The sequence below is a fragment of the Poecilia reticulata genome, chromosome 19 (genome assembly GCF_904066995.2).
Source record: "Poecilia reticulata chromosome 19, P_reticulata-male-v2, whole genome shotgun sequence".
Classification (NCBI taxonomy): Eukaryota; Metazoa; Chordata; class Actinopteri; order Cyprinodontiformes; family Poeciliidae; genus Poecilia; species Poecilia reticulata.
In genome coordinates, this window is record NC_088848.1 from 12,193,226 (window position 1) to 12,210,050 (window position 16,825).

The 16,825-nt window shown below is 38.5% G+C and overlaps 2 protein-coding genes across 2 annotated transcripts; both read right to left on the minus strand.

The window, feature by feature from the left end:
* Window positions 1–1,225: 1,225 nt before the first annotated feature.
* On the minus strand, window positions 1,226–9,756 carry prph2a (peripherin 2a (retinal degeneration, slow)). The gene is made up of 3 exons (XM_008437245.2): window positions 9,176–9,756; window positions 6,147–6,393; window positions 1,226–3,572 (listed from the first exon to the last, which is right to left on the minus strand). Exons 1-3 carry the CDS (start codon window positions 9,754–9,756, stop codon window positions 3,366–3,368), a joined length of 1,035 nt encoding a protein of 344 aa, XP_008435467.1. The 3' UTR covers window positions 1,226–3,365.
* A 5,449-nt stretch (window positions 9,757–15,205) lies between these two features.
* tbcc (tubulin folding cofactor C) lies at window positions 15,206–16,464 on the minus strand. Its single transcript, XM_008437246.3, has one exon. The coding sequence runs from the start codon at window positions 16,397–16,399 to the stop codon at window positions 15,368–15,370; it is 1,032 nt and encodes a 343-aa protein (XP_008435468.2). The 5' UTR covers window positions 16,400–16,464; the 3' UTR covers window positions 15,206–15,367.
* Window positions 16,465–16,825: the final 361 nt, after the last annotated feature.

Genomic DNA, 16,825 nt, shown 5'->3' on the forward strand with positions numbered 1-16,825 from the left:
GATTAATTCTGTTCTGGAGATTTTCCGGTCTTCACTTTTTTAGCCCTTAAGCTCAAGCACAGCTCCAGTATAGCAGGACAGTGATCCAAGTGACAGTGACAAAAATTAACAACCCATTATTAAGATTTGGGAGTGGTCTAGTCAAAGTATTGCCCTTAAACAGGGCATTCATGCTTAAAACCCTACAAAGAGGCTGAATTAAATCAATTCTGCATAGGATGGACCAATGTTTAGTGACATAAAAGGTTATTTGCCAGTAACAATAAATACTAGACGGTAGTTGTCGACACCAAAGTTTGGTACAAGCAGTTATCAAGGTTGAAGTTGGATATGGCCAGATTGGTTGAAAATGACTTTTTATGATAGACACTTAAGTTTAAGGAGAAAACAAAGGGACTCTACAAGAGAGCAAATTCTTTTACACAGCACTTTTACCAAACAGAATAAGAGCGTTTATTCACCTTTTCGCTGGTTTTTACACCTTATTTTCCTTTCATCTTGCCCTGATCTTCACTTTCTCTTGCCTTGTCCTCCTCCCTGTTGTGAACAGGACCTCGCCCGTTCACCTGGCCGAGGGGCTCACGCTAATCTCAAGCCGATTAGACTTCTTATCTGCTCAGCTCTGGTTATGTGCTTTGGTCCAACAAAAATATCGCGCAGAGTTGGCCTCCCCACCATTCCTGCTGACTCTTCACGCCCCTCCCCATGTGCTCTCGGTAAGCCACACCAGCTTTGATATCAGGGCCTCTCATTCCTCGTGGTGGGAGTTTACACAAAATGTGGATCTCAGCTCACATGCACATGTTATTAGTGGATTGAGTCTGAAGAGGATGGATAAACAGGGCCATGCTAGTTATTATTTATCAATATCTAGGCTGAAAGGATCACAGGGTTTGTTATTTGCATGCTATGAAGTCAAATCTTACACTGCAGCAGATTTAAGGCATGTTATGCTTGAAAATCAAGAGAGTCAGCAGCTGCATTGTGCATTTTACACACCCAATTGACCAGTACAGCTATGTTTACGCTTTAGAACACTCTCATGCTCTGACACAAGACATGTGAAAAGTCATCCCATGTCCATGTGAAAGCAGTAATACCATAATTACCCTTATCCTATTGCCTTAATCAGGAACCCTGGGACACTCGCAGTATGGCTTCCCTGACGGTTTCAGGTCTCTGCACTTTCAAGGTCGGGACAAAACACCAAGCTGTTGTGTCACAGTCAGATTGTATCTCTAAAATCCTTTATTCATTTACATGTTCTTGGTTTATCTACATAAACACACAAAAGTCAAAAATATCACTTGGAAAATTTAACATAGAATTCAATATTTAACTTAATTACAATATGTATCTCTTTTTTTATTTAAAAAAAAAGTAGAATCTTTTCTACACTATTTACAAAGATACAGTTGTTACAATATACATACATACACAAGCATACATACATACATACTGTATGTTTCAACAAATAGATACAGGACAGGGATCAGGAGGCCAAATTTTAGCTGCCAATTCACTCTAAAATGCTTCACTTCAGGGCACACCTCCTGATTCTCATCCTTCGCTGCCCAAACATTCGCAAATTAGTCACTTAATTCTGATTTTTGCTCCACGTGAGGAGCCTATCCAGGCTTTAAATGTGGACTGGAGTATGAATATCTTTGGAAGATTAAGCTTTGGATTGGTGGGTATGTTTTTTTTTTTAACGTTATAGAAATATATATATATATGTACATATTCTGTGCATTCAGATGGAGATAAAACTAAAAAGCCAAACTATGAAAGTGTTTAGATATAAAGTGTCAAGCAAAGCTGGATACTGAGCTCTTTGCAATAGAATAGAAACCCAGTGGGAGGGTTTCTATCTTTTATATTCTTATGTACGGTGGCCATGAACCAGTTCAGTTGTAGGACGGTTATCATGTACAGATGCGGACATGTTTGTTGGCCATCCTGATATAGACGTGAAAAGCCTTAAGATTTATTAACATGTTACTGCAGTAGCATGAATTATCACAGAAGAAATTTAGAAACATGCAATCTTCAGAAGTAGAAAAACAAAACTAATAGCCCCTTTAAAAATAAATGAAATCAAATCATTTTTATGAATACTTGCTTTTTAAAGTTGAGCCGAGTTTTTAAAAAAAATTATAACTAATAATACACAACCTTCTGCTTGCCTGGGATTGTGATGTGACATGGTTACCCACTTCTCTTAGGCACTCTTCAAATGGGAAAGACAAGAGAACATGCCAGTAAAGCAAAGCAGATGTGAGCAGATCCCCTTAAATCAGGAAATAGCTACACGAAAATAGATGCCTACCTAAATGTACCCAAAATTACAGCCTAAATTAAAATCTCTAAAGCCCACTCTTGAAGAGATGCAGAGCTCTCAACATGCCAACTTGTTGTTAAAGAGGCATCCCAAGGAAAAGTCCTAATATTGTGTAAAAAGAAAAAGCACAGCATGCTAATCTGTAACTTTAAGTGAAAGTGGGTGCCTTGGTCAGATGAGACTTTCGTTCAACAGATGCTCCAAGTGGGTCTATTTTGAAAAAAAAAATAATGATAAATATAAGGGACATCTTCTAAAAGCCTGTGCAAAGTTCAGTATAGGATCTGAGAGGCCGTGTTCTGCTATGTCTTCCAAAAGCCCCTGGAACCTTGTTGAAGTTCACTGCATCATGAACTCTTTGAAATGCCTTCCTTATGAAACAATATGCTGGCTTCAGCCAGAAACTGGAAATGGGTTGCCACTGGGTCTTTCAGCAGGACATTGAGCTGTAACATATGCCCAAATCAACACACAAATGATTCACCACATACAAAATCAGTCTTCTTTGATGGCTCTTTCAGTTTCCCGAGCTACATCGTACAGAAAAGCTATGAGTTGAGCTGAAGGTGGAGCAACACGAGAGAAAACACAGGACTGTTGATGAAGACCGATGAACGACGAAACATACTGCTTTACTCCACTGTAAAGCCATCTATTCTTTAAAAGTTCAAGATAAAGTTCAGGGCAATTAGAAAATGTTGTATACATGGCTCAACTTGGAATTCATTAACAGCAGGGGAGCCAATGACTCTGCCATTATTTGTTAGAAACAGTTAGTTCTCTAACTGTATTGAAGTTAAAAACATATTTTTTTTCAAAATAACATTATTAATGTGAAATTATACTGCAGAAATTTCAAAAGTAAATTTATTTCAAAAGCTTAAATCACATATTTTTATTTATTTTTAATCAGATTGGGTGAGTTGGTGGAGCTGGAAAATAAAAGTCTGGTAGAAATTGTTCTCTTCTCATCTCCACTTCAGGTGGAAGTTTTCACAGTTTCTGCAGGTGGCTGGAGTTTTGCTCAGCTGACAGTAGCAACGCCCTCCTCGCCCCCTTCCTCCACCTTTGCCCCTTTGCCCATGGCTTTCATTTTAGCCATGATGTCAGTGAATGTCTCCTTCACTGTCTTCTCCAGGAGGAAGCCCTCGCTCTCGCTCTCCATGTCCTCTGGGTTGGCCAGCGTGGACAGGGAGGTGTCAACATACTGCAGGCCGACGGTCACAGCAACCTGCAGAGGGTCAAGAGTACAGGTTGAGTTTAAATGCGAGTGTGTTTGTAGCAAGGATGGCGAATATGAATATAATGTGTTAACACATGTGCAATCCACTACTTGATCCGGTATCTCATTGACAACCAAGAAAGACTAGACATTTCTCCCAGCCGGCGCCAGTCACTGCCAAGTCAGATGTGTTATCATGAAACTGAACTGAGGCAAAGCAAGCATGTATGAATTAAATACATTTAGTTTTGGAGGAACTTTTAGAAACAATTGTTGACATCATCTGTAATCTCAAAAGTTATTGGAGACATTAGTTTTGAAGATGACGTTTCAGGTTTTGGAACTCAATCTCCCGCAGGTTGACCCATTACTTCTTCTCTGAACCCACTATCTGTGTCAGCACAGCGACGGTTGCATAACTTGATTCTGGAAATCCTCCAACCATGCCACTGATAAGCTCTGCGTGTTGCCTAAATCTGTATTTTTAAGACAGGTGATCTCCTATGGGGTTTAAAGCAGAGAGATGTTATCTAAATGGCTCTATTTACAGTCTCTGCTCGATGATGATTCATAACATACTTGGTATTCATAGACTCCAAGGATTTATCTCTACAAGTTCATTCTGAAAGCTCAAAATGACTTTGGTCTTTGCAACAACAGACGGTGGCAGCAAACCCAGAGGAGAGAACTCAAGTGAGGTTAGATCCTATATGACTGCTACAGATTACAAAGTTTGCAGGTTGGTATTACTAGGGAGGCCAGCAGAAACGATATCAAGGTACATTGGATAAAGGTGTTTTGGAAGAAGGAGAAGAACAGGAAGAAGGAAACAAATGACGAAAACATCAAGTGGATTGAGGCCAAATAGCTACGATATCCTTTCTTCACAGGGCTATTCTTCAGCTGGTAGTTGCTTTACGTTTTCCTTTGTGTCCTCTGTTATTCTAAATGAGGTTGGGCTGGGAGAACCTAAAGCTAGAACATATTTATATGTAGATGAAAGTTAAATTTTTAAAGTCACGCAGACTCTCCTGAATCAGGGTGTGGAGCGTTTACAGGCCCATTGTGCACTGACTGTTTTTTGCTTCTTTTTTTCTTTCATTGCTCTGATGTGACAGTTTAATCTTAAAGGTTGTGTTGTCAGTCATTACATTTAACTTAAGTAAGGACTTAGAAACAGTCTGTGTTTTCAGTGAATTGATCTATATCCAGAGGTGAGTGACAAGAATCTATTTTTGGCCACTATTTTATTCTCCGTCTTTATAAATTAGTTATAAATGAAACATGGAGCAACAATAGCTAAATTAGACACTGTTTACACAATAATTTATAAAATAGCTGTCTTCTAAAAAGTAGCTGAGAGTGGGAAACCCATAATCCACATGGTCTTAAATTTGGCTGTGGTACTTTTACTGAAAGCTTTTTAATCCATGCAGCAAACACTTTTGAAGCAATTGGTCCTGAACTTGAATCAGACCAAATCTAAGACTTTCACTTTCATTAATCCTCATTTATAAATTCTGTTAAGGCTGGAAAAGACTACTTGCATTGATTGATCGCATGGATGTCTGTAAAAATCAACCAACCAGGACGCTTATGCATTTGGACCATGCAGTATTCAACAGATTCAACTCCATGACTTGTATCAGGCTGTTGAGATGTGCATAATCATGCGAGAAAATAGTGAAAAGCATTAGAAACCATAATAGCAGCAACTTAAGCCTACAGCTGCTCCTGTGTTTCAGATTCCTCAAACGAGTCTCTTTCCAGAGAGTTGAAGAAAAACACAAAAAAGCAAAGCTAAATGTCTATTCAGATGGTTCAGATGCAGCGCATTTGAATATAATAAACATAACTTCTTTGTTATGACAATCTTGCCACAAACTAAAGAAAAGGAAAAACTCAGAACTACTTGAAGCACTCTTTATGGATAATGTCTGACTTCTAGAATGGCATTGAACCCCTCAATAGGACTAACCCAGCAAAGTATTTACCAAGTCATCAGAAATAATTACATTATTTACTTTTAATAAATAAATATATTGGGGAAATTGAATTCATTGTGCTCAATAAAGTTCTAGTAAGCTTATGTCATCTTTAGCTTTTTCTATATAATCTATCTTGCATGACAGTAGGTAGTTTCCTTGTACATTCTCAGTGAAATTGAGTCTAGAAATTTGAATTGAAGCCTTTTTGCTTTGTGATGGTAGCCTCTGTTTAAGCCAGCAAAGCTGACCAATCAATAATTGTTTATAATTAACAGGTTATGTAACTTATTGTAGAACAGCCTTCTATCAATATATGCTTACTTATATCTACTAATCTATTAACAATAACTAATCAATGTTCTTCCTTTCCCCCATTTTACAGAATTCAGTCTGTGTGTTGTGTGCAATTGATCTTTTTAAATTTGTCATTCGTGAAGACTTATTTGTTTTAAAAATATAAATAACTCTGTGAAACAAACAAACCAAGTAGTCTCTCCTAGTAAATTCCAGAAAAATCAGTAATATATATAAAAAAAATGCCAATGTGACAAAATTATCAAATTATTTAAAATGTTTGTATTTTGGCAGTGCTAACCTCCAGCATAGTGACCAGCAGCACTAGGGCTCCGATGGTATTCATTATGCCTCCATAATAAGACAGCAAGGCGTCCCGACAGCCGCGTCTCCACACGTTCAGCTCCTCGGTGTAGTGGTCATAGCTGTAGTGAGCGGAGTTGTTGGTCATCTGGTACTGGATGCAGGGCCTGGGGGAGCTGGGGTTGCAGCAGCTGAACGGGACTCCGTCCATCAAATACTGTCCATCCACGTTGCTCCCGATTCGACTGAGAGGGCAAAACAAAGGTGAAAGTGAAATGAGGAAAAAGCTCAAGAACTTTCGATTCTTTCTTTCAGGTCTGCGTGGGGGAAAAAAATACAAACAGAAACATTTACAAAAGTATAATAAACTTCCTTGATTTAAAGAAAGCACCTATTTAGTACCAGCCTCTGGTCTAATTTGCCAATCATACCCTAATTTTGTACATTTCCAGGTTACACATGTATGTTATGCAGTAGGTGGCACAAGTGTGTATCTCATATCAGATGTGACACCAGTGTGTCAGATACAAAACAATCCAAAAGTCCAAAGATACAAAGTAGTAAAAGGGAAAAGGACCATTTCAGAAATTACTTACTTGGGTCACACAACCAGCTTTGCGTGAATTCATCCTTTCACCAATTCACATAGATGTATTATGTTTTTGTCCATTTCTCCTTTCATTTGGCACCTGTTATACCCATGTACTTTGTTTTTGATTGTGGATGAGTATTTCCATGTCACTACCAATCATAAAGATACTTAAATCTTAGGTATTATATCTGAAAACTTTTGTAATATGCTGTAAAATCTTGTTGATTATCACTGATCAATTCAAAGTTACTCAGAAGGGACCTTTCCCTGGTAGGAATTATTTATTGGAGTCATAAAATCACATCTTCATGTGACAAACCACGATTACATTGCAGACATTACTTTAGGTAGGTCATCTGTTGTAAAAGTGGGTACAAAACTTGTCTCTAGTTGGCACAAAATGATGTACGGTCAGAACAAACTTGGCAAACGGCTCCAAAAAAGTCGATTATTAAATAGCTAAAAGTCCAAAGGTATAACATGTCAAACGGCAAAATGCCATGCATCCACAAAAACTGAACTGATAAACAATGGTTTCAGAACATTACTATAAAATTATTAGTTTGCTAAATGGAAGAAGGAAGAGTTGAAATAGCAAAATGGATGTGCAAATTGATAAAGTAAATAACTTATTCAGAGTTATTTGTATTTATTTTGGTTCGTAACCTCAGTTAAATCATTTGACTCTTACAACATGTCGTAACTGACCTTCTTGGGTATGAGCGATCAAAACTACAAAAGTATGGAATTGCAAAGAGGGGAACCTTTGTTTATCCAGGATATAAACAAGTGTTTATCTCCTTTATTTATCTCCTAGAGAATACAATATTTTGAGGTCAATGAAAGTGTTAAGCTTTGGAGGGCTACATGCTGTAGTCTAAAACAACAACAACAACAGAAGCTACAAACGGAGTCCTCATTATGCAAAAAAAACATATTTTAACAAGGTAATCAAAATGAAATATCTTTGAATTTGATAGTCATTGATAGTGATTCATATTATTTATTATTGTGTTTACCATGTGCATGGTTTGAAGAACTAGAGATCAAACTTGTGGAAAATACTCCTAAAGTCTCAGGTAGCACGCAGATAGATAAATAGCTGCAATAAATTGCAAAGCAGTCAGCCAAATGAGTAAATCTGGGCCAGAGATCATTCTCAGAAGCTGATCTCACCTGTGACTGATAGTAGTAGGTCAATGGAAAGCCAAGTGAAATTGGATCACAAAGCATCAGTTATTTCCAGAAACTTCCACATTGTGATTGCACGCAAACAATCATGCCCCAAATCGCACTTTAATAAGTTAACAAGTTATATTAAACTGAGTTTTAGGTAAAAAATAAATAAGTAAAAAATGTTTCATCTGCCAGAATTTATTTTGCAGTTATTGATTTGTTATTGTTTTATTTTGGGTTTTTTATTTACTTTTTTTTTTTTTTTGTATTTTTTGAGCACGCCAAGTTACAATTAAATGACAGCAATGCAAACAATAAATATTCAAAGGAGTGGGTAGAAGTGTAAATTTATTAAAACCCACCCCTTCTCATGTTTTTAAAATATGAGAATTTATACCTACGTTTACATTTTCCTGTCTGATTACGTCATATTTAAGTATTAAATCAGATGTTACGATCATTTATCCAACTCTTGAGTAGACTTTCTACAAAATACTTTTTCACTATTACTTGAGTAATTTCTTGGATGACTACTTTGTACTCATGTTGAAGTAGCTCTACTCTTACTTGAATACATTCTTTTGGCTACTCTGCCTATCTCTGGTTATTACAAAGATGCTATTTTCAATGGCAGGATTTGAAAAGAAATAAAGGTCTCTAATGGGATCATGATAACTCTGACCGTTCAAAAAGTTTGCGGAAAATTAGGTGACATTAAACAATAAAAGAAATGCGCCTCTTGCTCTCCTTCCTGTCGATGTTAAAGTCTGACGTTGAGCAGGTCTATTCTTGGGCAGCTGCTGTCAGGTCTTTGCAGATTGGAGAGGACACTGATTCTTGAAGGACATGTAATCCTGTAGATTAAACACTAATTATGCCCCAGGTTTCAAAACTCTCCCTTTCTCATTTGTTAATAAAGGGTAATTGAGACCAACCAGTCATATATCGCTGGATTGTAACAACACCTATTAAAATCTTGCAAGTATCATCTTAAAATGTATACTTTTGAAAACTTTCACTTAAACAACCCTACATAATCTTACTAAAGTCTGGTCCTTCCCGGCTGCCACCACCACCCAGGTGTGTCTTATTAGTATTGGGAGCTGATAAATGCCCGTGATCTGACCTATCCCTTCTGTAAATCCCCTTATACCCAACTCAACATAAACAACCCCAAACACTATCGACTCTGCAGGATTTAAGCTTGTACATTAAGGTTAATAAAGAGCTAATTTAGGAATTTAACTCTTTACACTCACTCTTTGACTTCCTTTGCGCTGAAGTCCAGGTACCGATTGCTGACCCACTGAATCTCAAACCAATCCCTGTAGTTATCATTCCCACAGCAACGAAACTCTATCTGCATCAGGTCCAGGGTCCTCTTCATGTAGCAGCGTCCCGGCGTGTCCGTGTCCTTGTAGAATTTCATGCCATTCTTCAGACCCTCAGCCAGGGTGAACTGGAAAGGGATCCTCATTACAAAGCATAGCAGGGCGGTGACAACAAGGAGGGCATTGAACCCCATGCAGAACACCAAAAAGGTCTTTAACATTGGTTTCCATTTTGCAAACTTTGTAGGGTCCAAGGAGTCATAGCAGACTTTGCCTCCGAAGGCATTGATACCACAAGCTATAAGACCCATAGCTATGAGCACGTTGGGCAGGAAGTGGCTCTCATTGTTGTCCATAAGTTCTGAGCGTTTTCGCAGCTCAATCTTGAAGAATAGGCCCAAGCTGAGCACGAGAATGCCAGCCAGTACAGCAAACCAGTACATAAACCAGACCGTCTGAGCAAGCTTCACTCGCTTCTTCAAATCAAACTTGACTACCAACAAAGCCATTGTGCAAAGTCCTTTGTGTCCTTGCTACTGAAGAAGAGAGCCAAATGGTTAACAGTTGCAGGAGATTCAAGGTTTCCACACTCTATTTAAGTTTTAGAAATGTTCCTTAAAAAGCCGACCTGGGGTTCTTGCTTCCTTGATGCTTGGTTATCAGGATTTCCTCAAGATAGTTGACAGACATGAGAATCAGCTCAATGTAGAATCCATCCCACAGCAAAGAAACAAAGGGTAATTCAGTCAGACCTCTCAGTCTTATTTTTTCAAAACCATCTCCTTTCCCATTGTGCCAGACAAAAATAAGCTCACAAAGCCCAACCTCATAAAAAATCGGGTGTTTTTCTTTTCTAAACAAACAGGTGAGGCTAATCCTGATGCAGCGTTCTCCCAGAGACGCGGAGGATTGCTGAGGAAGCTAATGATTAAACTCGAAGTTGCTGTACGTCATGCTAAGCCTCTGTAAGCAACCTGATCCAATTAACAGAGCAGAAATCCCCCCCACACACAAGATGAACCTGATCATAAGCTGCTGCCAGGGGCCATAATTGGTTTGAGTGTTCACGTGGTTATGTCAACCTTGATGGAGCACAACAGGAGCCGGGAGACTCACAAAGATCACGAACACAACAGAAGTGATACAACTGGTGAGTGTTTATGAATGGGCATGGGGTCCATATTTTCATTAAAACAAATAGGCTCACTTACACACATCAATGACTTCAGAGTAAGAGTCACCATAAATCAATTTTGTGGCAACTAACTCTTTTTGTGATCAGTCAACCTATTTTCAGGCAATATCATAGAGCACACTGAAAAAAACATATTAGCAGTCATGCAGTCCTGCAGTCTTGGGTGGAGGGCATGCAACCAAGGAGACATTTAGCAGAGTTGTATTCAAGACCACCAAACCCGAGACCAAGACCAGTGCCCTGCGCTAAATGACAATAACATTAAGTTTACCTATCAAAATTGGTTCTCAGATTGATCTGAAAGATCCACATTCCCATAAAACACCTAGATATTAAATACTTAGAGCTGACCAGTATCATTTAAAACTAATTTCATTCTGTTTTGCTTTCATCGCTGTGTTACAATCTGCCGAGGTCTCCTGCCATCCCTATAAAAATAACGGCCTGGGCGGTTGCCCATATTGTCCATGTCAGAAACCACAACTGTCTGCACCATTAAACCATGAAACATAGCAATTAACAGTAAACAACGTTCAACTATGAATACTGTCCAATGGCGCAACAAGCAAGAAGTAACCAAGCAGAAGGAGCACCGTGACTGTTCTCATCCTCCCTCCTGCTGCGATGTTTGCCACCATGACAGATGACGAAATCAATCAATGAGCAATGAGCATGCTCTGCGTTCATACATTCAACTTTTACTTATTCCATAATTAAATAAATTTGTGTATGTGTGTGTATAGCTACTGCAGTGTACACAAGAACAAAGAACGGCTCTCAGTGAGGCTTCAGTCCTTTAGGACTTAGTAAAAATCCGTCCAGAAGAATCGGATCGTTCCTGAATGTCATATCAATGCAGACTTTGGTCACAGCGTTGTCCCATATTTGCGACACCTCAGTCAACACACAATAATTCAGCGCACGAGTGACAACTTTTTTTCATTGCGGATGCAACATATGTCTCTCTGTACAGCTAGCTTAGCTAGCATCACCTCCACAGATCTTACCTTTCTTCAAGCTTTCCTTCCAAGTGACGTTAAAAGTTGGACAAAGTCCCCACCGTCTGTGAAAGCGAAGCGCTCCTGATTTTACATGTCGCCATATCTTATCAATCAATCAATCAATCAATCAATCAATCAATCAATCAATCAATCAATCAATCAATCAATCAATCAATCAATCAATCAATCAATCAATCAAATTTTATTTGTATAGCACATTTCAGCAGCAAGGCATTTCAAAGTGCTTCACATAATTAAAATAAAATAAAAACAGCATGTGACATAGAATAAACAATGAGGAAGAGAAATAGATTTTAAGAAAGCATTAAAAAGGAAACAGTGAGAAAGAGAAATAAAAAGAAATTAAAAAGTAAGGATAAAAACATTTAAAATAAGCAACTCTAAACAGGTGGGTTTTAAGTTGAGATTTAAAGGCACCCAGTGTTTCAGCTGTTTTACAGTTTTCTGGATGTTTGTTCCAAATTTGTGGCGCGTAGAAGCTGAATGCTGCTTCTCCTCGTTTGGTTCTGGTTCTGGGGATGCAGAGCAGACCAGAACCAGAAGATCTAAGGGGTCTAGACGGTTGGTACAGTAGTAACAGATCTTTAATGTATTGTGGTGCTAAACCATTCAGTGATTTATAAACTAACAATAGTATTTTAAAATCTATTCTTTGAGCTACAGGGAGCCAGTGTAGGGACTTTAAAACTGGTGTTATGTGCTTTATCTTCCTGGTTTTAGTGAGAACGCAAGCAGCAGCATTCTGGATCAGCTGCAGCTGTTTGATTGATTTGTTAGTCAGACCTGTGAAGACGCTGTTGCAGTAATCAATGAGGCTAAAGATAAACGCATGGATGAGTTTCTCTAGATCGTGCTTAGACATAAGTCCTCTAATCCTGGAAATGTTCTTCAGGTGATAGAAGGCCGACTTTGTGACTGTCTTAATGTGGTTCTGAAGGTTCAGGTCAGAGTCCATCACTACTTCCAGGTTTCGGGCCTGATCGCGGGTTTTTAGTTGTAATAACTGAAGCTGTGCATTGATTCTGGTTCGCTCCTCTTTAGGTCCAAAGATAATAACTTCAGTTTTGTTTCTGTTCAGCTGGAGAAAGTTTTGGCACATCCACACATTGATCTGTTCTAAGCATCTATTCAGTGATTGGATGGGTTCAGATTCACCTGGTGACATCGTGATGTAGAGCTGTGTATCATCCGCATAATTGTGGTAGCTAATCCTATTTCCTGTTATAACCTGAGCCAGTGGAAGCATATAAATATTGAAAAGAAGGGGGTCCTAGTATTGAACCTTGGGGTACACCACATGTGACTTTTGACCTCTCTGATGAGAAGTTTCTACTTCTCATTTGTACTTCGTTACTTCCCACCACTGGTTATTCTTAAGCTTTATTCAGCTGGATGGAGCTGAATGAAAGACAATCCCGGAATGAAACATGTTGGTGGCTGCAAAAACATGAGACTAAAAGATTTACCTTCCAGCATGACAAGGACCCTAAACACATAATCAGAGCCATAATGGAGAGATTTAGATCAAAGGGTCTTGATGTTCACATACACCCTCAATCTAATGGGATTGAAGTATTTTGCAAAAGAGAATGTACAACAATGTCAGTCTTCAGGTGCACCTTACCTCACCTATTTACAATTGCAAAAATAAGTTAGACACATTTTAAGTTAACCTATTCGAGTCTGGTGCATGAAGTGTCACATGCAACACGTCCTAACCTCACCCATTTTCTGACACTCTGTCCAACACTGACACAAAAGTTGCACTACTACTATATTTGGGTTTAGGAAAATCATGATGAATGTTCTCATTTTACAATTAAATTATGTTACATTTATTGTACTACAACACAAGCTTTGGGTGGAAAAAGGGCTGCCGTTTTCTACTTCTAATGTCCTCTGGGTTTAGGATATAACAATCCACATACTAATTGTTGTAATATTTGTGGGTCTCTTACATTGTAACCCTTAAAGTAGAAATAATAATATGTATTGTACAATCAATAGATATTTTTAAATTTCCATGTGTGATTATTAAAGTGTTTTTAACAGAATTTATTCAATGTAATTTACTATATCTACTATATTCTACAGCTCCTGTCATATGCTTAACTCCTCTCAACAAGGGCAAGAAAGTGTCAGTTACTTGATGCTTTAAAATAAGACCTGGTTGCACAAGTTTTAATCTTCTTTTTTTTTACATTGTTATGGTCAGATGGAAAAAAGATTGAGTTATTTGGCAGTGACAAAAAGTATACTTGAAAGTAGTAAGGTGAGGCTTTGAAACTCCCAGTGCATAAATGAGATGAAATGAGATATAAAGAGGGATGAGTGAAAGTAACACCCTTCAGTCTAGTCATTTTATGAAAGATGAGCTATTTTCTTGAAATGTTTGTATTCCCACATGCTCATTTTATTTGAAATGGATACCGTAAGTCATTTGGTTTATGTATTATGTCTTTGCAGCTTTGAGGGAACAAGAGTTTTTATGAATAAATGCTCAAAAAACAAGAGTCAGACAGCAACAAATTTTTCAATTTAGTTTTAAAATTAGCTTTTTACCCAACCTAAGTCTGTCACTTCTTAAAATCAGAAACACACTCTACAAAAAATCTGACTGTGTAACAATGCAAAATACCTGTCTGATCTGACATGTTTGGCATTTTGGACCATGTTAAAAGCTCAAGTAATGGTTACATTTTTATATATTTTGGAGTTTACAAATGTACAAACCTGTTTTGCACCTGAGTGCTATCAGTAACAAAAATAGTAGAAATTCACACATTAACACACTGGTATATTAAAAATAATTTCAAAAGTGGTTTTAAAAACAACGTGGTTCCGACTTTTAACGGATCAGTGTTGTTGATAGGATTATCAGATCACTGGGTGCTCAGGTAATTAGGTTAGTGTTCCTGGACACTCCACACAAACACTGCACGCTAACACTTTTTAAGCCTCAACACTTATCAGCACAAAATTTAGACAGAATAGCCAATTGTCTCACAAAATATTACACAGAGAGAAAAGATTTGCACGCCTAGTGGGACTTTTTTCTCTCCATTGTCAGCTACCGCGACTGTACTTATATCACAGATATTAGCTGGTAAAGAGGAAGTTCTGAAATGAACAGGATCAAATTGTAACCCATTGGTCCCCAAACTTTTGTGTTTCTGACCTAAAATTACAAGTGGTAGACTCATGACCTGCACTATTTGTTGCATTTACAAGCATTTTTGCTTTAACTAGAGAGAAATGCAATGTCAAAAACGCATTTTCAACAGCAAATAAACTGCCCCACAAGTGCTTTTATCCACTTTTAAGTGATGTTTTAATCTCTTTTAACATTTAAAAATATGCTTCACCGTTTATTGTTTATTGAATTAATTTTCAGAGGATATCGGCTCCCCACGTTTGATTTTGAGGAAGCACTGTTCAAACCAGTACTACTAGTGCATTTAATAAGTTATATTATCACATTAATTTATTTTAGAAATTCAGTTCAAAAAGTGAAACTTACATTTTGTATAGATTTCTAAACTCAAAGTGAGTGCTTTATTCTAATCTGAATGTCAGTCCAGTAAGTTATTTGGTATGACATTAAAACCATAAGAACAAAATAATGGAAAATGTTGTGTTTTTAAACATGTAAACTTTTAAATATCAGAAATGTACATACACTTGATTGTTTTTTTAAACAAGTAGGTAAAGGAACACGTGTTTTAGAGTAATAAGTCCAAATGAAATGCAAGAAACTTTATTTTAAAGAATCAATGTATACATACATTATATTTAAGTGCATCACCCAAGACTGAGTGGATCAATGACAATAATCAGGTGGGCTTTTTTCCCACTTAATTTAACTGAATATGTGAACTTGAAGAACATCTTAAGACATTCATTTTAAGGGTCCCAGGAGGTTTTTCTGTCTGCTTCTGGAATAACAGTCCAGTTTGGGGACGGTGTCCCAGCAGCCAGCCAGTTGAAGTCGTCCACCTGGCTCCAGTTGTTTCGGTCCTGGTCCAGGCCAGACGCAGCAAAGTCCTGGTCCAGGGTGGGGTAAGACCAGCAGAATGGGGCGAAGCTCACCCCCTGGCAGTCCTCGATGATGGCCCGGCTGGTGACGTGCAAGTACACCTTGGTGTCAGTGGTGTTGTGGGTCCTCAGCTGCTGGCAGGGGAAGCCTAGGACACTGTTGCTGCAGTGGTCCACGAACACAGAGGTAGCTACAGGTCCACAGAGAACCTCACAGGCTGCGATGTGTTTCAGGTGCAGGGTGCTGGGAGAACCATACAGACGAACCTTGCAGTTGGTCAGGTGAGTCAGCAGCACATCTCTGTTTTGGATCTCGTCTGACGTCTTTGTCAGAGACTCGTTGCTTATGTTGGAGAAGCCAGTCTGCTCTGAGATTGTAGCTTCATCCACCTTGGTGACACCTAAACTCACAGTCTCAGATGAAGGAGGAGGAGGAGAATCAGAGACCTTCTCCGCAGCTTTGGTTCTCGATCTAAATGCGAACTTTTTCTTGGGCAAGGCCTCCTCTCTGGTCTCATTCAGAGATGCCTGGAGCTTTTGCAGAGCACCCTGAGCTACTCTTATTTGGTACTGGCTCAGAAATATCATGCTGTCGTTCAGAAATTTCTGTAGCTGCGTCATCTTGGCCGTGGCCTCTTCCAGTTTCTGGGTCACAGTGGGTCGGTCAGCTCCAGAACAGCCGGAAAGAAGCTCCTGGATACCGGCTCGCTCCGCATTGAAAGAGCTCACAAAATATTCACTCTTCTCCTCAGCCACCGACTGGCTCTGTCTCGCCTCTTTTCTTCGTTCAACGTCTTCTGCCAACACCTGCTGACGTTTCTCAATTCGCTCATGTAGTTTGGCGGCTGCATTTCGGTCATAAAACCCATTTTCTTCACTTGTTTTCAGAGTCGCATCCATGTTGATACGGTGACGGATGTGATGTCACAACCACTATAAGGATATTGTAGTGGCACACTGCCACCTGCTGGTAAGGAGGCCTTACAGAAAAACTTCTAAAACCTGTAAATCTGTAAAAAAAAATCATAAAATCATAAAAGCTATTTTATGTGAATTCAACTCAAATGTTATACAACTACATTTCTCAAAAAAAATTATGTTTTTCAGGAGTTTCTTCTGATTACTATGACAAGAGCCCAACATTCAGGATTTGTAATGCAGAAATGTTATGTTAAGGCCTACATAATAGTGGGAAAGACCACTGACTTAACAGTTGTCAAGCAGACAAACATGGACAGGGGAAGTCACAAAAGGTACTTGTTAAAAATTTCTGGTTATTCACATAGGTTTGTAAGCATGTTAATGATAAGTTGAGACGAAGGAAAA